Genomic DNA, 23,673 nt, shown 5'->3' on the forward strand with positions numbered 1-23,673 from the left:
CATGTATAATTAGATAGGAATCCTGCTTTTTTGCTGACATAAATTAAGGCTTGAAGGCTGGCAATATTGTTGTGGTTGCCTAGCAATGGTCATAATGTCCGCTGAGAGAGCAATATTATTGTGTTCTCTAGTAGTAGAGGGCATTTGTTTCTTAATGATACGGATGCTGCTAACATTATTTGGGGGAAGTTACCTGCCCAATTTTTTAATTTCAGATTTTTCTGCAAACATGGGGTTTGTAGATTTAAATCCGTAGATTTAAGTAGCAGAAGATGAGGCCATATTGAGAATCAGATATATTGGAGTTTCCGGTTGCAGCGCAGCTCCTTTGGTTGGCACAGTGACGAGCTCCCGTGTTGCTGCCAAATCACCGGGTTCTTTAATGGGGTCCAGGGCTACCTGGGCTCCATTGGGCTTCCCCTGAAGGGGGGCTCAAGCAGGGAGCTGGATCTGGGAACCCCCACTCGCAGCAGTGGGAGGAAAGAGCCCAGATTGCTCTGAAGCAGGGACCCGAGTGAGCGCACTCAGTGGAGCCATTGAGTGCTCAGCTGTGAACACTGGGACAAGAGGAGTCTTTCTACGAAAAATAACTTTAAAAGAAGACCTGCAACACTGTGAGTTACTGAGATGCACATCTACATCAGAATCTATATGGACTATATGCCCCTTTAAACTTTAAATACCTTGAACCATAAGGAAAAGAAGGGGTGGAGATTCCCCCCCCCTTTTCCTCAAGCAGCTTGGAAGAGGTCTTCCCCCCTCTACTTTGAATTACATTACTGTGGGGCTGTAAAGAGACATGGCTTCAGTTTAAAAGTGGAGGTATACTACAAGAATATATTTAGGACTCTTTTGACTTTGGACTATATTTCCTTAATAGTAAGAATCCCTCTTTTTGCTCTTTTTTCTTTTTATCTTGTTTGGAAATTACAACTAATTTGGATTATCAGTTATCTCCTATTTTGCTTGGTACATCAAGACTTCCTTTTGGATTATAATTCTTAACTAAATGGTCTATGTTACCTGGAAGATTCCTGCACTTATTTGTAGGCTTAAGACATTTGGGAATACAATAACAGTTTAAAAGCTTTGGTTTTGAACACTCTGCAAGCAAGAATCCTTTTAAATGTTGGATTTATTGGGTGCAGCTGTCTTGTGAAGACCCTAATTGGATTACAAATACTGGCTTACACCAGGTGGAATAAAAAGTGTCTATCTATACTTTCCTTCCAGAAGAAAGAAGAAAACATCTTTTAAACATCTCTTCTGGGTAATATGAGTTTCATGTTGGTATTTTGGTCTAACTATGGTGTAATTGTTTAATATGAACGGTGCCTTTTGTGCTGAAACAAACTGATAAAGACCTGACCATTTTGAGAAAAAGTATAAATATTAAAGAATCTTTCTACTGTAAATAACACCAAAAGGGACTTGTTTTTGTGGAGAGAGAATCAAATATTATAGTGACTATATAGTTTAAACAAAATAAGGCACCTCTCACTGGAAGGAAGGGGTGTGTGAGTCTTTGTTAAATAGAATACTTTAACATGTCTAGTGGGTCAAGAAAAGCCTCTGGAGGTCCATCTCCAGGGCAATTGAAATCAGTGACTACCAATCTAGCCCAAATCTCCATTAAGGATTTACAAACTTTGATCCAGGAGGCGGTCTCAACATCTGTAAACATGGCTGTTGAACCCATCCAAGTAAAATTAGATTCCCTCGCTCAGCAAATGACCACACAAACTGAAGAGATCAAAAAACAGATTGCAGACAAGAGATCTCTGGCCTGGTCAAAACTACAAGCAAGCTGGAAACTAAATCTGAAGAAGCAGACCAACAAATGCAGGCAATGAGGACTAAACAAAATTCCATGGAAGATACAGCCTATATATTAAGGCTCCAGAACATTCCTGAGAAGAAAGATGAAGACATTAAAATGGACATGGCTCACACATTAGCAAAATATATGGATGTAGAAAATACAGAAGAAGTTTATAATGAAATTGATGTGGCCTATAGGATGGACTCAGCATATGCAAGAAGAAACAAGCTACCTAGAGAGGTGCATGTCAGATTCTTTAAGAGATCTATGAGAGATGGAATTCTTAAAATAGCAAATGAAACATCTCTTCAAATAGAAGAGACAGAGATTAAAATACTAAAAGAAGTTCTATGGAGAGTGAGAGAGAAAAGACAAGACTACACCGATCTTACAAACCTATTAACAAAAAATTGAACTGCATATAGATGGAAGGGAAACTTTTACCTTTATATTATGCTTCTCAGTATGATTTGTAAGCTGCCTTGAGTCACAGGGGAAAGTGGGATATAAATATCTGAACAAATAAGTAGGTTGGGGAGGTTGATAACATTTAAGCAACTTCCTGTTCGTTAGCTTAGGCAGCATTCTGACAGTGATTGTTCCACTTCTGTTATACTTGACCTGTAATGCTGGTTGTCATATTTCACTTAAAAACCAAAGCAGACTGCAAGATTCCCCCCCAACCCCCAGGTGCTGGTATGTTTTCTAAGTGTCAGTGCAGGGCGACAGTTCAAGACCAGGTCTACCTATATAGTAGACTGGGGCGGGTAGACCTGTTCTCCAGAGGCCAGGTCTACCAATATAGTGGAAAGGTGTTGGTAGTCCTGTTCTCTGGAGGTCAGGTCTACCAATATAGTGGACTGGGGTGAATAGACCTGTTCTCTGGAGGCCAGGTCTACCAATACAGTGGACTGGGGTGGATAGATTTGTTCTCCAGAGACCAGGTCTACGAATATAGTGGAAAGGTGTGGGTATCCTCCGGAGGTCAGGTCTACCAATATAATGGAAAGGGGTTGGCAGACCTGTTCTCCAGAAGCCTGGTCTACCCCTGTAGAGGACAACATTTTGTGTAATGAAATTTGATTTGATTCTATTTTCTCTTATGTTCAAATTATTCTTAAAACATAGTTTAAATATAGTTTCAAAGAATTCATTCTGAGATTTTTACAAGGTTATGGAAATAATCTAAAAATAAGTTATGCAATAGTCAAATGTAGACTCGCTCACACAGGAGAATTTCTCCTCACAACACTGTGGAGCTTAGAGGAAACATTGGTGGGGTAGACAAAAATAATTGGCTGGTGGGTGGAAAGGAAAGAAGGAAGCAAGGAAAGGGGAGAAGTTATATGGCATTTGGGGGAGGATAGCCCAGGATAGCCCAATCTCATCAGGTACTCTTGTGGTACCTCTTTTATCAAATGCATTAAGATTCCTTCTCAGTGGGTGTGAGCTTTTTTCCTGAAATAGTTGGAGGTAAGTGCAGGGTTTTGCCTAAACTGAGATATGCAAATTTTGACCATTTCTGGGGAGGTGAGACTGCAGCCCTTGTGGCTGTATCTAGGCTACTAGCTGTGTGAGAAATCAGTTTGCTATTTAACTGAAACTTCTTCTGAGAGTGCCTGATTGTGTAAATTTCTTCTATCTTTTTCTCATTTGCTGAAAGCTTCTCATGAAATCAGTTATTCAAGACAATTGTGTAAGAATTAAAAGTTCTTACAGAGGTTTTCTTTTACAGCTAGTGCGTTCCTTTTGGCACGTTTCTGAAGGAAGGCTGCTTTTGTAAGCAAATTCAGTTCATGCATCTGTTGTCATTTACTATTTTATATGCTGGAATCTTCCACTTTTTAAGGTTTTTTCAAAATTTCCTGTATCAAACGAAAACCTCTGTGAATTGCTACAGGTTGTGTCAGGAAATCCACATCAATAGCGACAGGATATCAATTAAAATCTTTTTTTCCCCTGTGAAGCCTATAGCATTTCCTTTTCTGGCAATTCTTTTGCCATATCTATATACATATGTAAATGTAGAATCAGGGAGCCAATCTTGTTGGAGAAGGGGAGAAAGTCAAATGTAACTGTAATAGAAGCTGCTTTATGTGTGGGTTGATGCATTAATATATTAATCAAAATTCCCCAGCTAGCCTGGAAAATATCCCTACAATCGCATTCATACCTTTCAACCACAATGATTCTCCTGGTACAATGCCATTTTCTAAGTGTCTGTCTGTACAAGTTTTCTAAATATATCTGCTCTGTATCTAATTACAGCCTCTCGCCCTGCCTCCCAGTTGACAGGCATTAAATGAACTCATTGTAGCAGTTAAATCTCACCCACTTCATCTGTTCTAGCAAACCAAATCACCCTGCCTGCCCCCAAGAAACTAAACTGACCATTTTCCACATTCTCCTCACTCTTTACACATGGTAGAGGTAGCTTTCTTCTTTTGGGTTCATCTGCCTGTGGAGCAGGAAGGAGGCCCAGGCTATATCACCGGTGACATGGCGACATTACTTCTGGTGTGTGCTGGAAGTTACATCATCACACCAGTGACACTGCAGCAATGCTCTGGTATTTGGGCAAAAAAGTGGGAGAAACTATTGCTACCCTAGAGTTTTGCCCAAATACCACAGTGTTGTTGTGACATTACAATATGATGACGTGACGTCCCTTCCGGTGCATGTCAGAAGTGACATTGCCACATTGCCAGCAACATAGCCTGGGCCTCCCTCCCACTCCTAGTAAGTCCCACCCCATCCCCTGCCAATTGCCAGGAGCGACCTGGCAACCCTATGTTAGTGTGGGCAAAGTACCGTATATTAAATTCTATGTATAAACTTTAGGTTAGCACCCTGAGGCATCATTTGAAGGATAAAGAGGAAATTACTCAGACCAGACCTCAGTCAGAGTCCCTCTCCTGGAAGGTGGACAGGAACTCACAGCTAGGGAGGACATGGCACACACCCCTGAGCATCAGTAAATGCTTGGCAAGTAGTATGCAGTTTGACTGCTCAGGGTTCAGAGACAGAGTGGGCCTCACCTGGAATGCAAGGATGGGTAGACAGAGGAAGCCTGACTCCTCTGCATCTCATCAGTTGAGCACACTGCGGTTAAGTATGGGGTGAATTTTGGACTTGGGTGCTGTAATTCTTTATCTTGCTGATAAAATAAAGTTAGCCCTTGATTATTCCAACTAATGATGTCAGTTCCTTTTAATCTGTATCCATCTGCAAAGGTTCGTCAAAACTATTCTGTCAGTAATCCATTGGAATGATAATGTCGGGAGTTTCCCACTTTCTATCATTGTCTTCCACCAGCAGATGAAGACCTTTTTATTTTGCTGGAGTTCCCTCACTGCTTCTTCTGTACATGTGTTTAGGTGTTCCATTTTAATTGTTTTTATATATTTATATGTGTTTTTAATATTGTTTTAATATGTTTTATTGTTCATCCCTTGGACGAAAAGATGACTTAAAAATATTTTAAACTAGCCTGATATCCATGCTTTGCTACGGTATTTAAATTCCATAAATCCAGTTATAATACTGATGATGTAAAGTTTGAAATGTAACTGTTATATACTGAGACTGAGGCAGTGTTTCCAAAACAGTGATTTTTAAAATTCCGCTCAGAACACAGCAACAGCACTCAAGAACGATGCAACTTTATACATTTTGAACCAGGGAAAACCACACCCCCTAACACAGTAATGACCAATTACAATTGAGAGCTTAGAACCAATGGGATTCATTCCAGATTGGTCTGTTACGCAACAGCGACCAATCCGACTGTAGGGTTTAGAATACCTGGGAGTCAATGGAGCCTGTGCCTGAAGCTCCGGTTTAGGTTACATAGCATAACACATATGCAAATACATAACAGTAACATTTGTTGTAGGAATTCTAATGGAGAAAGTTGTAGTGTAAAAAATTAAGTGAGACATATGTACTCCCCCCCCCATTCTACTGAAGGACCTCTCTGTAGACCACATTGGTGGTTCTGCCCTCAGGTGCTAGGATCAACTAGGCTGCTTGGTGAGCTCACTCTGGAGCAGGCAACATAGAACTGTTGTTGTTCTGAGCATCTCAGGGTGATCTCACTGGTACTTGGCCTGTGCAGCTCAGTGCACTGCAGGAGTACTATGTGCAAATGTTTGCTGCATTCCTAAGTTACCTCCTCCTTGTAGCATTGGTGTATATGGCTAGACGTTTGCCAGGAGCTTTCTCGGGGGCAGTAAGAGATGAGAGGTGTGAGGGGGAGTTGGTGAGAGGGAGTGGTGATGTGGTGGGCAGTAAGAGGCGACAGGTGTTAGGGGGAGTTGGTGTGAGGGAGTGGTGATGTGGATATTTCTTCAGGTTCATGAGGGAGGCACGCATCGAAATGGCTCCTAGAAATGTCCTTTACCATCTCCCCATGAACATTCATTAACTCAATTGCCATGCTGGCTTTTTAAAAAGATGTCTATTCAGGAGTCTTGAATTGCTGATTTCTGTAACTGTCCTCTACTGTCTGCAGTCTCTTCTGTGTTTTTACCTCTGAACATTGAGATCCACAGCTGAGCAATCAGAAGGAGGTGGGTGCAAGTAGGCAGGTTTTACCTCAGAACTCTGAACTACACAGTTGACCTATGGGGGGGCAGCAGCCTGCCAGGCACATGGAAAACAATTTGGGCACCACATTTTCCCCCTTTTTTACCCCCTTAGGGGTCGTGTTTCTCAGAAATCTCTTTGTGGGGGGGGCTTGACGTCATGGTAGCAATGCACTCCCCTTATTTTTTGTTTCTTGGTGCAGGAGTTTGGCCTGAGCATTGAATTGGGGGGGCCTACACCCCCCTTTTAACAAAAATGCTTCTCATTTATGTTACATTTAAGAAGTGGGACATAACTACGTATTCAAAACACCATCCGAGCAAGCAGATATTAAGCAAGTTCATATGAACCAATTTTTTAGAGCCCACATTGTGAGAAGTTAAACAACCTAATAAAGAAAACCACTTTTCTATAAATTTGGGGTATATTTCCATAGTGGGTGGGAGTGTAGCTAAAGCCATTGGTGAGGCTGGGCCAGCAGCATCGCTAAGGTGATCCTGCTGGGGCGGCATCCCTGATGGATTAAAGTGCCCTGGCCCTGCTCCTACACCTGACAGACACCCGCCTGTCTGGTGTTGGGGAGGATTGTGTTTAAAGGCATTGGGGAGGCTGGGCCAGCAGCAGTGCTAAGGCAATCCTGCTGAGCAAACCTCTCCGATGGCTGTAAGCATCCCACCTCCTCTCCTACACCTGACAGGCAGCTGAGGGGGAAGGGGGAGGAGTATTAGAAGCTCTGTGGAGGCTGGGCTGGCAGGATCACTAAGGCATTACTGCTGGGGCAGGCTCCCTTGAGGCTTTAAGCACCCTGCAACTGCTGCTGCACCTGACAGACAACTGCCTGTCAGGTTTAGGAGGTGGGGGGTGTTTGAAGCCATGCGGAGGCTGGGCCAGCAGCATTACCGCACCACAGAGATGGTTGGCCATTCCTGATTTCCTCAGCTGTCATTAGCTCTCTGCTGTCTCCTGTAATTGTTTTTTTTTTTACCTCAGATCACTGAGCTCTGCAGTTCACCAATCAGAGGGTGTGGGGTGCAAGGAGGCAGCAGCCTGGCAGCCGCATAGGAATAAATGGGGGGAGCACATTTTACCCCTTTTGATCCTCTTAGGGGTCGAATTTCTAAAAAAATCTCTTCTTAGTGAGCATCTACGTCATGGTAGGAGCACTCTCCCTGAATTTCATATTTCTAGGTCCAGGGGGTTGGCCTAGGTGTTGATTTTACAGTGAGGGGACTTCCTCTTATATAGAGAGAGATAAAAGAAACTTCCAGAGTCAGCAATTAATTCCAGATATTAACTAGGATAGTCAGTAGTGTAGATTTTAAAAAACCCTTGAGGATATTTGGAAAGCTATCGTATCTATCAACATACAGGAAAGGAGGGGAGGGGCAAAGGTGTAGTTTGTTCCAGAATAACCCTACAGCAATCATGATGAGATTTTCCATCACCAGGTAGTAATCTGTCTGTGAGAGGGGAATTAATAGCAGAAGTCTGTGATTCCTTGGAATACAATACTAATGTGGCAGATCTCCACAAATACTCCTCCTTTGGAGGTTTTCAAACAGAGGCTAGATGGCCATCTGACAGCAATGCTGATTCTGTGAACTTAGGCAGATCATGAGAGGAAGGGCAGGAAGGGTTGCATCAGTGCTTAGTTCTTGTGGCCAGGGAAATGCTGATTGCCACTATGAGGTCAGGAAGCAGTTTTTCTCCAAGCCAGTTTGGCTGGAGATCCTGGAGTGGTTTTTTGTCATTTTCTGGATGTGGAACAGTGGTCACTGGGGGTGTGGAGGGGGAGGTATTTGTGAATTTCCTGCATTGCGCAAGGGGTTGGACTAGATGACCCTGGAGGTTCCTTCCAACCCCATTATTCTATGATTCTAAGGCAGAAATTACAACCTGAGAGTTCTTTTCCACCTCACCTTAAAATTTGAGCCAAAGAGCTCCTTATTTCCACCCACTTCAGCCTATCTGCTGCTGTTGTGGCTACAGAGGCAGAGAGGAAAGGAGGGAGGATGTGTATGTGTGTGTTAGCTGCTGCCACAAGGCCTCTTCAATGCAACCCTTCCCCTTGTCTATTATGGCCTAAGGTCCAGCCTTTCTAAGAGTTTGGTTTCAGGTTCTAATGGCGTTGGGGCCTCACAAGAATTTGCTATACTACATCACACAGTTACAGTGCTCTTGTTATATAGTTCTAATTCATGTCAGCTATCACTTTTTAACACACCCATTTTTCATGTTCATTAAAAGGCAGATTTTTCAAACGTTTGGGGAGAAATAAATGAGAAATTGTATAAATTTGTTCCTACTCCAAATACTAAATAATATAATTGCACATAATGATGCAAACAGATGGTGCACTGCTTATGCCATTTGTCACTTTGTATACTAAAGGGTGTTTATGTGTGATTAATAGCCTATTAATCTCATGTGGAACTGTATTTTTCCTAAAAAAATTAGGGATGTACTGTAATAACTATGTTGTAGTAATGCCAGATATTAAAAAGAAATATGCAGAGTGCATACATTTGGTTAGATACTTTTTAAATTCTGTATCAGTAATTCCATAAAAGTGATGGCTGTCCCACCTTGAAAATTAAGTGATGAACTTATCAAAGGAATAACAAGCAATGGTCCTTCCTTCCTTCCTCTTCCTTCCTTCCTTCCTTCCTTCCTTCCTTCCTTCCTTCCTTCCTTCCTTCCTTCCCTCCCTCCCTCCCTCCCTCCCTTGCCTGCTTGCAAGGAGACTGAAAGCTAAATAGCATATGGCAAAGAATACTGAAATTAGTATTCAAGAAGTAATTAATATCATACTTTTCTATGAAAGCTTAAAGTTAAACTAACAGCTTGTATGAAACCTTGAAGAATCCTCTTCTCACATCTCGGGTATACTTTGGCAAAAAAGAAATAAGGTGTGCAGTTTTTGTCTTAGAATTTCAATAGTTTGATGTTGGATATGTTTAAATATATGATAGAAAACAAAATGATGTCGAGTTTAACAGAAAAAGAAGCACTCATATGTCTATCTTCTAATTGCCTGAATATTTATCAGTGATTTTTTTAATTTAAAGATTTTGTCATTGCTTAATGCAATATTGACTACTTTTATACTGTTTACCAAAAACTTTGCCTTGTTTCTTTTAAAATCAGTTATTTTGCATGGGTTTATCATGTCCTTTTTCTTTTCTCTCCAGGTTAATAATGAAAATGTAGTAAAAGTTGGACACAGACAAGTAGTGAACATGATTCGACAAGGAGGCAATCACTTAGTTCTTAAAGTTGTCACAGTAACCAGGAATCTTGATCCAGATGATACAGCCAGAAAGAAAGGTATATTATTTTCATTGTTTGTCCTGTTTCTCATGTTCCCTCAGAGAGAAATGGTTTAGCATTATTTAAATTCATGCTGCACAATATGTGCCTCATTCTGCTAATATGCTTAATAACATTATATATACCAAAGAAAGGGACTGATTTGCATGAACACAGAGAGTTGTTGAAATACACACCAAGTCACATGGGTGCCATCTTCTTGTGATATCCTGAGTGCTCAGCTGATGAGAAGTGTGTGAATATCCCAACGAAATGGGTGGGTCTGTTTGAATGAGTTAGTACCCAGCCTCCTGGCAGGGAACCAAATGGGGAGAAAAAGCTCAGCTGGCACCTCCCCTGTAAGTAATATATTGCTATACTCTATCCGGCTGCATTGGATTGCACCAATGGGTGATGTTCTTATCCTACCTAGTGTATATCGAGACACTAAAAGCATAGGACATTTATGTATCTTTTATGTATGTTTCTTATGTATCTTTTTGCAATAACATTTAGAGAATTTAGGAAACAGGAAACCGCCTCAGGAAACAATCCATATACAAAAGAACTTCCTCAGGAAAGCTCCTCCATTAGCATGTCCATAGCCTGGGGAACTCCTACAAGATAATGACTTAGCCCTACCTCACCTTCCTGAGTAGACATAAATTATCTGCCTACCATTTTTCTTCTCACCTTGACACAGAGAGTACTCCTTTTTTCTGTGTTATACTTCTGAGGATGCCAGTCACAGCTACTGGCAAAACGTCAGGTCCTACAATGCCAAGACCACAGCCATACAACCCGGAAAATCTACAGCAGCTAATTTAGAGAATTTCTAGTGAAACATTTCTATGTGTATACTTCTCTAAACTGACATAATTATCTTAAAGACATAGAAAGGTAATGGTATTTTTTCTTAGAAACTCAAGTCACTTCTGACACAAATGTTAAGCCTACTATTGGTTGTAAGATGTATGTAGGCATCACAGATCTTTTGAGATAGTGTTACAAATTCTCCCAACTCATAAAATTTTGGCACTGTGTGGTGCCAGGCAGTGTGGTGTAGTTGTTCAGAAGAAAAAGAGTGGTTTTATACCCCACACTTCACTACCTGAAGGAGTCTCGGAGCGGCTTACAAGTGCCTTCCTCTCCCCACAACAAACACCCTATGAAGTAGGTGGGCTGAGAGAGTTCTGAGAGAATGATGATTGACCCAAGGTCACCCAGCTGGCTTCATGTAGCAGAGTGGGGAATCAAACCCAGTTCTCCAGATTAGAGTCCACCGCTCTTAACCACTACACCAAACTGGCTCTCTCGTAAGAGTGTCCGGCTAGTACCTGGGAAACCTGGGTTCAAATCCCCACTCATCTCATGAAATTTTGCTGAGTGACCTTAGCCAGTCACACTCTCTCAGCCTAACCTACCTCACAGGGTTGTTGTGACAATAAAACAGAGGACAGGAGAGCCATGTAAGCTGCCTTGGGTCCCCTTTGGGGAGAAAGGCAGGGTATAATTGAATTAAATAAATCAAATAAATGTCATTATTGTATTATTTTTAAGTTGCTAACTCAGTGGCTTAAGGTTCTGCTTCTTGTGCATTTTAAGTCTTGAGTATATATTTATAAGAAGCAGTTTTCAGAATAAGCCTAACTTGGATCCTTTTGAAATCAGTAAGAATGTTGTTTTTTGAAAAGTTCCATTTCAGTGTTAATAAGAAAATTAATTATAAAATAGTATGAAATATTGGTGAGAAAGCATTATATCTGAGAGGGTTTAAAGTTAAAGCTACATTCTTTAGAGCAGAGTCATCTTTCTGTATTTTGCCAACTTTAGGCTGTCCTATAAATACAGCATTTGAGCAACTAACATGAACATTTGGAAAAATTCCTTTTGTTTTGTTTGAGGTAAAGTCATCACTTTTCACATGTTTTTCTTGGGTCCTTTGAAAATCTTCCTCAGTGCTAGTTATAGTTGCTAATGGACATCTTTCTTTGAAGTTTGAAAAAAATGATGATTGAGGTAACTCAGAAGCCAGTGGCTTTTTAAGCAACTGCATCTTGGTTAATTGCTTTAGGCATTGATTACTTCTTCTGGATTTTAGTGTACATGCATATCTGTACCTATATTCCATCTAGACATAGTTTATTATACCATGAATATTAATACTTTTCCAATGGCTGCTAGTTGTGTACAAATGAATTGCAATAACAGAACAAGTGAATACTACTTGAGACACAGTTCTGTTGGCAGTGTGGAAGGAAATCGGTATACACTTTTGACATGACATAACAATGAGCACTTTTCTCTGGTCATAACTTATGAACAATTCAGTGCTGCAAGGTTATCTTTGAACAGCTTTTGGGTATATCTGGTTCTGAATGATTATAATGTTGTATGAGAATTAGGTACGGATTGAAAATTGCATCCTTGTGCTGGATCCTATAAAGTGTGAGCACTAGAAGGTCACAGAATTTTATATTCCATGTTGTCTTCTTCGCGCAGCAACTCCCTATGGCTCCCAGAAAGAGATTCACATGGACAAAAACCACCCAGCATACTTCAGTGAGGAGAACTGGATGAGGAAGGGTGTGATTTTGCCCAATTTCTCATTCTCATTGCAGTATACATTGCCAAGTGACTTTTTGTCCATCAGAATCCCCTGTCCCCTAGTAATGACTTTTGGGAAGTCACAAAGGACTGTTGTGGGAAGGTGGAGATGGGGGCAGATCTGCTTCCCCTAGGGTCTTGCACTCTTGGTTCATAGGATCCAAATCCTTGTTTTAAAGGTTATGCTTGCTTATATGTTTACTAGCAGTAAAGCCCGTTGTGAAAGCAATACAACGGGATCTAGAAAGAGGCTCTGGGGGAGTGCTCTGGCTTTGGGCAAACAGTGTCAATTTGCTGTGGTGACCTCAGCAGGGTATAATGACAGAGGCCACTGTTTTCTCCAGAGGAACCGATCTCTGCTACCTGAAGAGCAGTTGTAATTGTGAGTGATCTGTAGCCCTCACCTGGAGATTGGCAGCAATTGTTACCCAGGACAAAGTGGCTGGTTTGGAGGGTGTAGTCTATGACATTCTACCTGTCTGAGGTCCCACCCCTCTGCAAACCCCACCCTCTCCAGGCTCCACCCCTCAAATCCCCAGGAATTTGTCAGCATGTAGTTGGCAACCCCATCTCCTTCCCAGCTAACCATCAACCTACCATTATCTGCCCGTTTGACTTCAGCTGACTTCTGCCCTCCCTTCTGCAGAGCAGTTGTAATTCTGAGTGCTCTCCAGCCCTCACCTGAAGATTGGCAACAATGGTTCCCTATGTGGGACTGACTGGTTTGGAGGGTGGAGTCTATGGCAGTGTACCTGTCTGAGGTCCCATCCCTCCTCAAACCTCACCCTCTTCAGGCTCCATCCCTCAAATCTCCAGGAATTTCCCATCTGGAGTTGGCAACCCTATCAGGACTGGCCCCAATGTGTTTTCTCCCAAAGGCCAAAGTAGGTGACAGGACCAAGCTTAGTTGCCTACCAACAGGCACTGAGGGGAATGTAGGGTTGCCAGCTCTAAGGAGGGAAATACCTGGAGTTTTGGGGGGTGGATTCTGTAGAGGGCAGCATTGGGCGGCGGGCGGGGCGGAAGGACTCAGCAGGTATAATGTCATAGGGTCTACCCTCCAAACCATCCATTTTCTCCAGGGGAACTGATCTCTGTCATCTGGAGATCAATTGTAACAGTGGGAGATCTCCAGGTCCCACCTGGAGATTGGCAACCCTAGGGGAAAGTCAGCTGCACAGCAGGGGGTTGAAGAGAATGGTTTGATGGCTGCTGGGCCAAGATTGGCAACAATAGTTCCCCAGGAGCCCCATCGTAAATGCACCAAACAATTCCTAAAGATTTTCCAAAACACTACTCTGTCGATAAATTGCAACAGTTTGAATTAGCACCAAAGCTTTAAGAGCTCTCCAGCTGTCACCTGGAGAGTGGCAACAGCTTGTCTGGAGTGTGGGCAGTATGGCATTGTATCTGTCTGAGGTCCCCCTCTTCCTCCTCCTCCTCAGACCCCACCCTCAGCAGGCTTCATCCCTAAAATATCCTGGAAGTTTCCAACCTGGAGTTGGCAACCCTATGTCCTTTCCTGGCAACCATCAGCCAACCTTTATCTGCCTGTCTGTCTTAAGTTTTACAACCCCCCCCCCAGCCTCTGCCTAGGGAAAGGGCATCATTCTCCTCTCCCCTATGAGGTATGTTATGCAACTGAAAATTCCAACTGCCTTGCGGGGGGGTGGAGTTTGAGGTGTGGAATGAAGTCAAATCAGCTTCCATATGGAAATGACCTTGGAACGCTGGGCGGGACTGCACAAAGCAGCCAGTCAACCCAGCCAGTGTCTTCTGAGTGGCAGTTCTTCCGGCCTAACACTAAAGGCGGGCATTTTAGAACGTTGGTCCCCACTATTCAATTATTATAAGGGAGAGATTCCAAGCTATAGTTAAACATAGCTTGGATCATTTTACAACATAAAAGAGTATTAGACTATGGTTTTTCAGCGTCTTAGAAGCATAATTATTCAAGAGTAATTGCCTTTGGTTCTTTAGTTCAATTCTTTGTGTCCCACCATGGTCTCTGACCCAGATAATTGTAAGTCTTACAATTTTCAGGTACTTTTCTCATTTAGTTTGCTTTCTTTCATAATATGTGATGTTGAATTATATCTCAGTTTGTTTTATTGCATTAGCTCAAAGCCATAGCAAAGTTTAACTATATAGTTTACAAGCTTCTGTTGTATCATATCTCATATTTGCAGATTTATCAGATAAGATACATTAATTTTAATTTAGCTGACTGCACAAAGTGTGAAAATCTCTTAAAATATGTATCATGATGTTGTTTTTATTTTCCTATGTTTAAAAATTACTGTACATAGTTTGTATATGTTTGTTTCCAGAAACCAGTGATTGTTTTAGATACAGTGAGACAAACAGATTTCTATTTTATTAGTAATGTGTTTGGGGGTTGAATCTGAACCATGCATATGGGAATATACAGTATTATAAATGTATGTACTTACAATGTGTGTCTTTCTGTTTAATGCAAAGCCCCACCACCTCCAAAACGGGCGCCAACCACTGCACTGACCTTGCGGTCTAAGTCAATGACCTCAGAGCTTGAAGAGCTTGGTAAGAAAGTGTTTTTTAATGAGCATGTTGAAATAGTGCAGATGTAAAGACAATGTTAGACTGTTTGAAAGTGAATTGCACCCTGTACAGTATGTGGTATTGAAAAGATTACATGGGAATGTTGCATTTCTGGAGATTTCCAAGTACGCATGATTAGCATGTATGATTTTGTTTTTATTTTTTGTGTTTCCAGCTCTGCGAGAGAATGTATTTCTACTTTACATGCATCATTATTTTACATATCAACCAAAAGCTATAGCATATTTTGTTAGTTTGCTTTTTATTTTTAAAATATCAGCTTATCTAATATTGTTTTATTTTAAATTTCTGTGGCCTCTCCTTAGTGGACAAAGGTAAGCTGCTAGCCCTCATTATTTAAAAGCTGACAAGAATTAAACCCTATGTACTTGTAAGCTACCCAGTTCTCTTTTGCCCCAATTCAAAAAGAGCAATCCATGTATGGAAACATGTTTCTGCTCTCAGATCAAAGGGGTGCTACATGAGTGAACCCACAGGCTGTCTCTGTGTGGTACAGAAACACTAATGTAGATCTGTACAGTCATCACTGATAGTTCCAATCGCCTTTTAAGCAAGGGTCAGAATTGGGACCTAGGCTTATTTCAGGGGCCTTTCCTCACCCAGTAGTTAATACCAGCAGGGCAAGTAATCAGTTATGAAAACATTTAGGAATTCAGCAGCTAGCACATAGTTCTGTACTGTATTCCTGGTTTCTGGGTTCAGGCTCTTCATTCCAATTATTATGTATACATTCATAACTAAATCTTTGATGGACTTGCAAGAACAATAATATTCTTTTAGTTTGCTTATGCAAATAGTTATGTAACAAAATTTCTTGTACAATATTCCAATTGACACAATTCTGATACGAAGAATAAATGGGCTTTTTCCCATCCTGGTAACTGAAAAATTGTTGCATGATAATCATATTTTAAAAAATTAGCAGTCGCTGACTTAAAATCGGATACTTTCATTCAGAGATACATTACTCCTCACTGGCCAAGTAAGTGAATCACTACCATAATAGAAACTTCTCATCTTGAAGCCAGCACTGGTTTCTAATCATGTCAACCTGGTAATGCTCTGGTAATACTCATTAAGATTAAAACCTGTAGAAAGAAAGAAAGTCTTCTGGATATTAAATATGTATGTTCAAACAATATTGAACAATTTGATGGTATGAATCGTAGAGGTCCTTCAGATGCAGGACTTTTTGCCATGACATTTGTTGTTTAAATTTAGATAAGTATGACTTAATTATCAATATTTTTCTTCAGAAAGATGTTTATTTTCTTTGTGCCATTTATTACTTTAAAGCTATAATAAAACAGCTGCAATAACTGTTTAGTTTATTTGTCAGGGCTCTTTTTGTAGAAAAAGCCCAGCAGGAACTCATTAGCATAACAGGCCACACCCAGCAGCAAAATCCATTAGCATATTAGGCCACACCCTGACAGCACCGCTCATTAGCACATTAGGCCACACCCCCATGTTACCAGAAGTGTGGTCATCCAGCCACACTTACCTTTCCCTTCTTATTCTGTTTACCTTGTTTGTTGTCAAAACCCAGGGCCTTTTTTGTAGCAGGAACTCCTTTGCATGTTAGGCCACACACCCCTAATGTAGCCAATCCTAATGAGTTTCTGCTATTGGGTGTGGCCTATTATGCTAATGAGTTCCTGCTGGGTGTGGCCAACTCGGAGCCAGCTGGAACTCCGTTCCTGTGCGTTCCTGCCCAAAAAGAGCCCTGGTTAATTCGTGAAAATATGTTGCCATTTCCCCCTGAAATTGTTCTGTCTCCAGAATTCCTTTATGACTGAGAATATTGTGAAATTATCCTTCTTAGCATGTTCCTGTATCATAGCACAGACCTCTTTTTGTGTAATGGAAAAACAGGAAGGAGTTTCTCAAGAGCCATTAAAGTAACAGTGCTTTAACTGGCTGAACTAACATTTTGTGGTGCATTTAAAATTGATTTTTACTGCCATCTTTGAGATTGTGATTTTTTCTTCTAGCAGGACAACTCAAGGCTAATTCTGAACCTATACCTGGGCAGAGAGGAGTCATTACCAAGTCTGGCCTGTTTTATGTATTGAAATGTGTAGTACTTAATGTAATTAATTCCTCACATAGCTGCCTTTATAGGTCTTAACATCCTACTCAGGAACTATTTTGAGACTCAGGACATAGTTTTCCTAAGGCCACACCAGTCACTTCCATGCAGAACTCATTTCATTCTCAATAAAACCACACAGAGGCACAGTAATACAATTCTTTTTTTAAGCTGCTACATTTTTTTATAACAGCTGTTCTTTGATTACCCATGTTGAACATCAAAGAGAACTCCTTTTAATTTTATAGTGAAAATGAATTTCCATGATTTAGGGACTGCAAGATTTTTACAGGGGAGGGATAAAATTCGTACAGCAAGAAGGTTTAGATGTGGCCCTAGGAAAACAGTTTCCTAACTTTCAAAGTTGTTCCTGATTAGGTTGAAGACCTATAAAGGTATAAGTTAAGAACCAGTTACACTGTTATATATTTTTATAGTTTAAACAGGTCAGCATGGTGATTACTGCCCACTGCCCAGCTGCACTTCCTAGTTGTCGTATAGGGGTCTCATAAAAACAAAATGTTAATAGGCTTTTAGGACTAGTAGCCACAAATATCCAGTATCTAGGGAGATGGAGGCTAGAACTGAAAGACCTCAAATGAAAGTGCAGGAAACCTAATAAGAGCTTTAGCACAGAGAATAATTATTCCTCACCTGTTGGTGTTTTTATATAAAATAAGATACTTTGAAATGATGAAAGTCTAGCAGCTTGCTGTGATCCTGAGTTCCATGGATGTGCACAGGAAGCTAATTGGGGCTGTCCCTTTCACTTTGATCACATGCTCATTGCACCTAATTTCCCTTGATACAAAGTGACAAGGGCGGCCCCAATCATGCTGGGAAAATCTGCTCATTGAGTGCATCTGCATGCCTACCAGAGCTGCTAGATATACTAAAGCTGTAGTCCTATGCACAGTTACTTGGGAATAAGTGTGATTGAACTCAGAAGGGTTTACACCTGAGTAAACATGCATAGAATTGGACTGAAAGAGTTATGTAGAATAGGTAAGGTAATACCTTTTGGTAGACCTTCTTCTATTGTTAAGAGTATACAAGCATGAACCTTGCACAGGGAGTATAAATCAGCCTAGATCCTTTACATCTTCATGTTCATGAATGATTTTAAACATTTCAGCACAGTGCCAGGAATGGTAGAGGTGGTCTGGCTCTTGAATTATTGTGGTTGACTTGTTGCAGTTCCTAACCAATACAACAGATTTTTGAAACTTCAAAATGCAGAATTCACATCTATTGATTCACAATGATGCTGAGATTAATTTTGGATATTCAAATTATATAGCACATCAAACTCAGTGAGTGTAATATAATATACATGAACCTGAAGAGTGTTGTCAACAGTTGTGATAGCTCAGGAAACCAAGATTACTCTTGTTCTGTCTAATAATTAGTTCTTTGTCATTCAGGTATGGTTTGAATAGTCTTTAATCAGCAGAAGTTGATCCAGCAAAAGATACATCTTTAGTTCCTTTGTATTTTGCATTCTCTTGGATCAGCATGACAGAAACTCTCTTAACCAAATTTAATTTATGAGTTTGTTTCATCAATAACCTCTGCTGAAAAATAGCTCCCTGAGCAGAATATATTGTGCAAATAAACATTGTATTCTGTAATTTAAATTTTCTTTGGTTCCTTATTGTGCTGTTATAAGAAAGGGTGTAGGAAGGACTGCTATATATTGTTCACAGTATATGTATAGCATACCTCTCCATATTCCTTTTTGTTATCTCTCTCTTTGTGTACGTGTCTAATAATTTTTGTTACCTGCACCTATATCCCACTGTTTGATAATGATAGCAGGGATTCAAACAGCTGCTTAAAGGAAATGGCTTATAATGGTCCATCGGAATTGGTGACTTCCTTTGGGGGTGGGAAACAATTACAGCCTGTTTGGAAAGTTCCTTTAGTTTCAGAACTGGTTTTCAATGTGATATGAAGGGCTGCTTTTTGAGGGAAACTATAGTTCCCTTGAGTTTACAGGACTAGTTTCTTGGTTCTTTGGGTCTTAGTTCATGCCCTTAGGTAGCTCTCTCTCTTGTGATATTTTATGGCTGTTCACTGTTACTGTCTACATCTTTTAGAATTTGCAGCAAGATTAACAGGCTAATGACCTACCCAGTGATCACAGTTTGTTCCCAGATTCTGTGTATTTAAACATTGGAAACAGGTTGTTTAAATTTTTGAAACTAGGTGTTCCTTTTATAGATGGCCAAGTTATCCTTTCTTTTACTACCAACCTAGCTTCATAATAAAAGTTTGGGCAATGCTAGATTGGCTAATGCTAAAGATAGTTCAAGGACAGGACACTGAATGCACTTAGTACTAGTTCTCCCAAGTTAAGCAGGGATTTAACATTTGAAAAAAGAGCTTTTCTTCAGATTTGATTTACCATTCATTCCCTTTCTATTTCCAAGCTTCAGTACGGAAGAAGAAGGGTAAGGGGAAGCATTTTGTCTCTTGTTTTAACTTGGTTTTTTCTACACCTTTTCATATTAAAGGAGTAACACAGTTATAAACGGTCCAGTTTGTCAATCATAAAATGATTGCTATGGTTTAGTATTTATATAACGAATTGCAAGCACATTAAAAAAAAACCTGATTTCCTCAGAAAGCACATTTGAAGTAACTGACCCCATTTCTTCCTTTTGTCTTTCCCCCCTTCATTCCCACTCCCTTTTCCTATTTCTGTCTAAGATCCTTTCCCAGTCGTTCCTGAATCATTACCTCAAAGTTACTGTGCTAACTGGCAACCACTGAAGGCTGTTTCATATGTGGCATTTTTCCTGTATAAAAGAACCTCCTTGTAGGGGGAAAAATAAGCACTCATGTCACTTGCAAAAGTCTTGTGATTATTTTGCTGTGGTTACATGTATTTGGAACCTTCTGCTGCAGCTTCGGAACATGTGTAATCAAGGCAAAATAGATACTTATGACATTTTTTCCTAATGTTGTACATGAGTGTATACATCTTCCTACGCTGAAATTCCCTTAGTGTAGGGATAATGTCATGTGTGAAGCAACCCCTTCAGAAACAGTGGCAAGTAACAGGAGTTTGGTATAGTCTTGCCTCACTTATTTCACTTGCCTCCTTAATGGCCCACTATTACTCACAGAACCACACTGCCTCTGTCTCAAATATAGGTACCTCACACACACACACACCTTGACTCTTTACCTGGAGAACTGCTGCTCTGCATAATTTCAGGTTTCACATAGCACATTCTACACTGTCCCGTATGCATGGAATGCCCTCCCTAAACTGATCCATAAGGTCACAACTCTCCTCTCCTTTATCTCCTTGAGACCCACCTCTGCTGCCATGCCTCCCAACTTGCAATGACTGATTGCTAAGTGAAAAGATAGACGGGGATTGTTGACATTTTGTAGTAATATTAAATATAAATATATGTATACATAAGTGGCATATATTTAGCTGCATCCTTTTTTCTTTACCCTACCCTTTGTATGTCACTTGCTTTCTTCAAGGCAAGGAACCTAGTTCTTTTTTTAAAAAGTGGTTTGCACAGTATACCATTTATCCTTAGGTGTCACAGAGGTAGAAGAAATTCAGGACAGGAAATATATATATGTAACAGTTTTGTGCAAAGCGTTGACTACTATATTTTCTTTAAAGGATGAAGTTAATTGGCTGAAGTACATTTTTCTTAGTGTTTCTTTGACATTTTAATCTTTTCCTAGCTCTCTCTTTCTTTTGTTGATCATGTTAACAGTGGACAAGAGTTCCCATTACAGCTTTTTCTTCAGTGCACTATCACTCAGAAACTGTTCTGCAGAAACCATGGCAGAATAAAATGTCTTAGCCAGTTGCAAGTATCAGTAACCGAAGTGTTTTTCATGTAGATGAGTTAGTTAATAAAAGTAGTTTGTTTTTGTTTGCTTGGTTTTGCTTTTTTGAAGGGAGAGTAAGTGCCCTTGATATGTTTCTTACCGCAGGAGACCACATTTACACATAAAAGCCCAGGGCCACTTCACGTGTTACAGTTTTAGCATTTACATCTAGTGTGTACACTCTAAAGCTCAAACATCTATGAGAACCAACACATGTTTTTGAAAGATGTATGCTTTGATGTAAAAATATTTATGTATACCAGATAATTAGTCCATACCATGTGAATATGGTTTTCAAAGCAAAATTTCTCCTATGTTTAAAGCAAACCTCACTCTATATAAAAAAAGTCCTTACATTAAAGCTCTGCTGTGTTTGGAATAGAATTCTGTATAGGCAGGGGTGATCCCCTTTAGCTCAGTGAGATTGTCCCTGCTGCTGTCAATTATATAGAGTGCTCTACATCAGGGGTCCCCAATGTGATGCCCATGGGAGCTATGGCACCTGCCGACACCTTTCTGGGTACACCCCAAGAGTTTTTAGAAAGTGGATGTGGCTATTGCCCAACAGGACTTCTGACTGGCCGCTGAAGAGCTGACCACCTACAAATAACATTGTTTCAGTGGCAGCTGCCACCACAGTGCTTGTTTCACTCTTTCTCACCCTTCTTTCCCAGTGTATTTTTAATTACCCCTCTTCACTTGGGCTTTCTCTGTATATGTGGCTCCACATACTGTGGCAACCATTTTGTGGTTGTGCCCACTACCCTGCATCACAATTCCAAAAGTGTCCACAGGCTCAAAAGGGTTGGGAGCCCCTGTCCTACATTAAGACAAGTGAGTCCCTTTCTTGAATTCAATTCCATGTATATAGAGAGGTCTTTAGAAATTAAAATTAGAATGTGGCATTTTGCTTTAATTTAACTTACAATCTCTGAAATCAGTATTTCAAGGAATTGGACTACTTTATATGCTGATATTTTCCCTTGAAAGTCTTTACCCAACAAACATGCCATCGGTCTTTAAAAGCACAATGGCAGGCTGGAAAGAGGCTCCATTCTTTTGACTGACAATATTTTAGGGAATTAAGACATGTACACATGGCAGCCTATAATTTACTAAGTTGACCTGAGTTACAATAGCATTCTTTTACAATAGCTGTAGTTAAATGAAGTACTGCTCTGCACTGTGCTCCAGAGCAGTATTGGGGGGGGGGGGGACTTGAAAGTCAAGCCAAGAATATAAGTGAAAGGGGAGCCCTTCAGCATAATTTAAGTAAAACATTTGTATATGTTGTGTCACTCACATAATTTGAAGGGAATAAGTTGCGTACTGATACATGCCTATATAGCAATACCTTTATACCTCTTCTTGAACCAGGAATTATTTGTAGTCACAGTAGGTCCTCTGTATCAGTGATCTTCCACCCATAGAACAGGATCCACAGGTGGATTGTAAAACTCTGCCAATCTGGATCACATGCTTCTTTAAAGCATGCACTTTTTGGAAAGGCTTGCTGCTAGTATGTATACATACAGAGGCTTCATGGCTCCTGCCTCTCTATGCATGCATAGTGAGAAAACAGCAGGATCGCAAGGCCACTCAGCAGTGGAAAAGATTCCTTTTTTAGTACAGGCAGATTCAGAGACCAGAGGAGGTTGCCTTCTCTTGTCACATAACTGGGATGGCATTTGACTTCCTGCAATGTGTTTGCAACTCACTACATCCCCAGCTGCCATCTGGGGTTAATGGTGGGTCTGAGGTCTACAAAGGTTGAAGTCCACTGGTGCACATATATGTAGTATTCCAGTGTACAGATCTTCCTTAGTCATTGACATGGTTGAGCTACTCAGCATTCACAAATAAATGCATACGTAGACAGTATTCTTCCATCAAAATGAATGATTAACTCCATGTGACTTAGGGTTGCCAGGTCCCTCGGACCTCCTGGCAGGGTATGGGGCTAAACTTACTGGAAACAGGGAGGAATGCTGAAAATAAACATGATGTGCCTGCATGACCTGAAAGTGACATAGGCACACTGGGGACATTGGGGGTGACACCCTGGCTTTTGGACAGAACTCTATGGTAGAATTAGCTTCTACCATAGAGTTTTGCCCCAAAACCAGAGTGTCACCCCCCGATGTCACCGACGTGCCCACGCCACTTCTGAGTCATGTAGGCACATCATGTTTATTGCTGGCTTCTTGCCTGTTGGGGGGGGGTAATTAGGGTTTGTGGAGAGGAGCACCTGAAACTGGGGACCCCCACCTGCATCAAGGGGTCTGGCATTCCTAATGTGACTGGAAATGCTGGTGTTTTCTTTTAATCTGGGTAGATTTTAATAGCATGTCCACACTGAATCACCACAGAGTCCAAAAAGCTAAAAAGATAGTGATGTAATAATAGTAATGCTGCTAGAACGTTTAATTGGAATAGTTCCAAAATCTTGATGGAAAAACACCAAAATAGGTTAGAGATTCATTAAATGAATTCCTGGCCAAGTGAGTGATTACACTGAATTTCAATGAGTATCTGTTTTCATAATACTCTTTAATTTATTTATATTTTGATTTCTGTCATCCTTATATTGGTACCAAACTGTGTTATAGCAAGCATTTGCTTTATTACAGTGTCAGGTTTCTTGAAGCCATAATTGAAACTTTAAAAATGTATACATTCCTCTAGCTGATGTGAACAGGTATGAAAGTCTGACAGCTAGTATGGTATAGCACTAGACTAGGAGTAAGAAGATCCAGGTTCAAATCCTTACTCATATAATTGTATATGC

General features: G+C 40.6%; 1 protein-coding gene across 1 annotated transcript in view; it reads left to right on the plus strand.

The window, feature by feature from the left end:
- The window catches only part of SHANK2 (SH3 and multiple ankyrin repeat domains 2), a 512,140-nt gene that overhangs the window by 422,866 nt on the left and 65,601 nt on the right, over positions 1–23,673 (plus strand). The window contains exons 14-17 of the mRNA XM_015410855.1: positions 9,601–9,736; positions 14,807–14,887; positions 15,232–15,240; positions 19,451–19,471. Of these exons, the coding sequence (XP_015266341.1) occupies positions 9,601–9,736; positions 14,807–14,887; positions 15,232–15,240; positions 19,451–19,471 (247 nt within the window). The remainder of the gene's footprint in view (positions 1–9,600; positions 9,737–14,806; positions 14,888–15,231; positions 15,241–19,450; positions 19,472–23,673) is intronic.

Source organism: Gekko japonicus, unplaced genomic scaffold (assembly GCF_001447785.1).
Source record: "Gekko japonicus isolate JY-2015 unplaced genomic scaffold, Gekko_japonicus_V1.1 scaffold65, whole genome shotgun sequence".
Lineage (NCBI taxonomy): Eukaryota > Metazoa > Chordata > Lepidosauria > Squamata > Gekkonidae > Gekko > Gekko japonicus.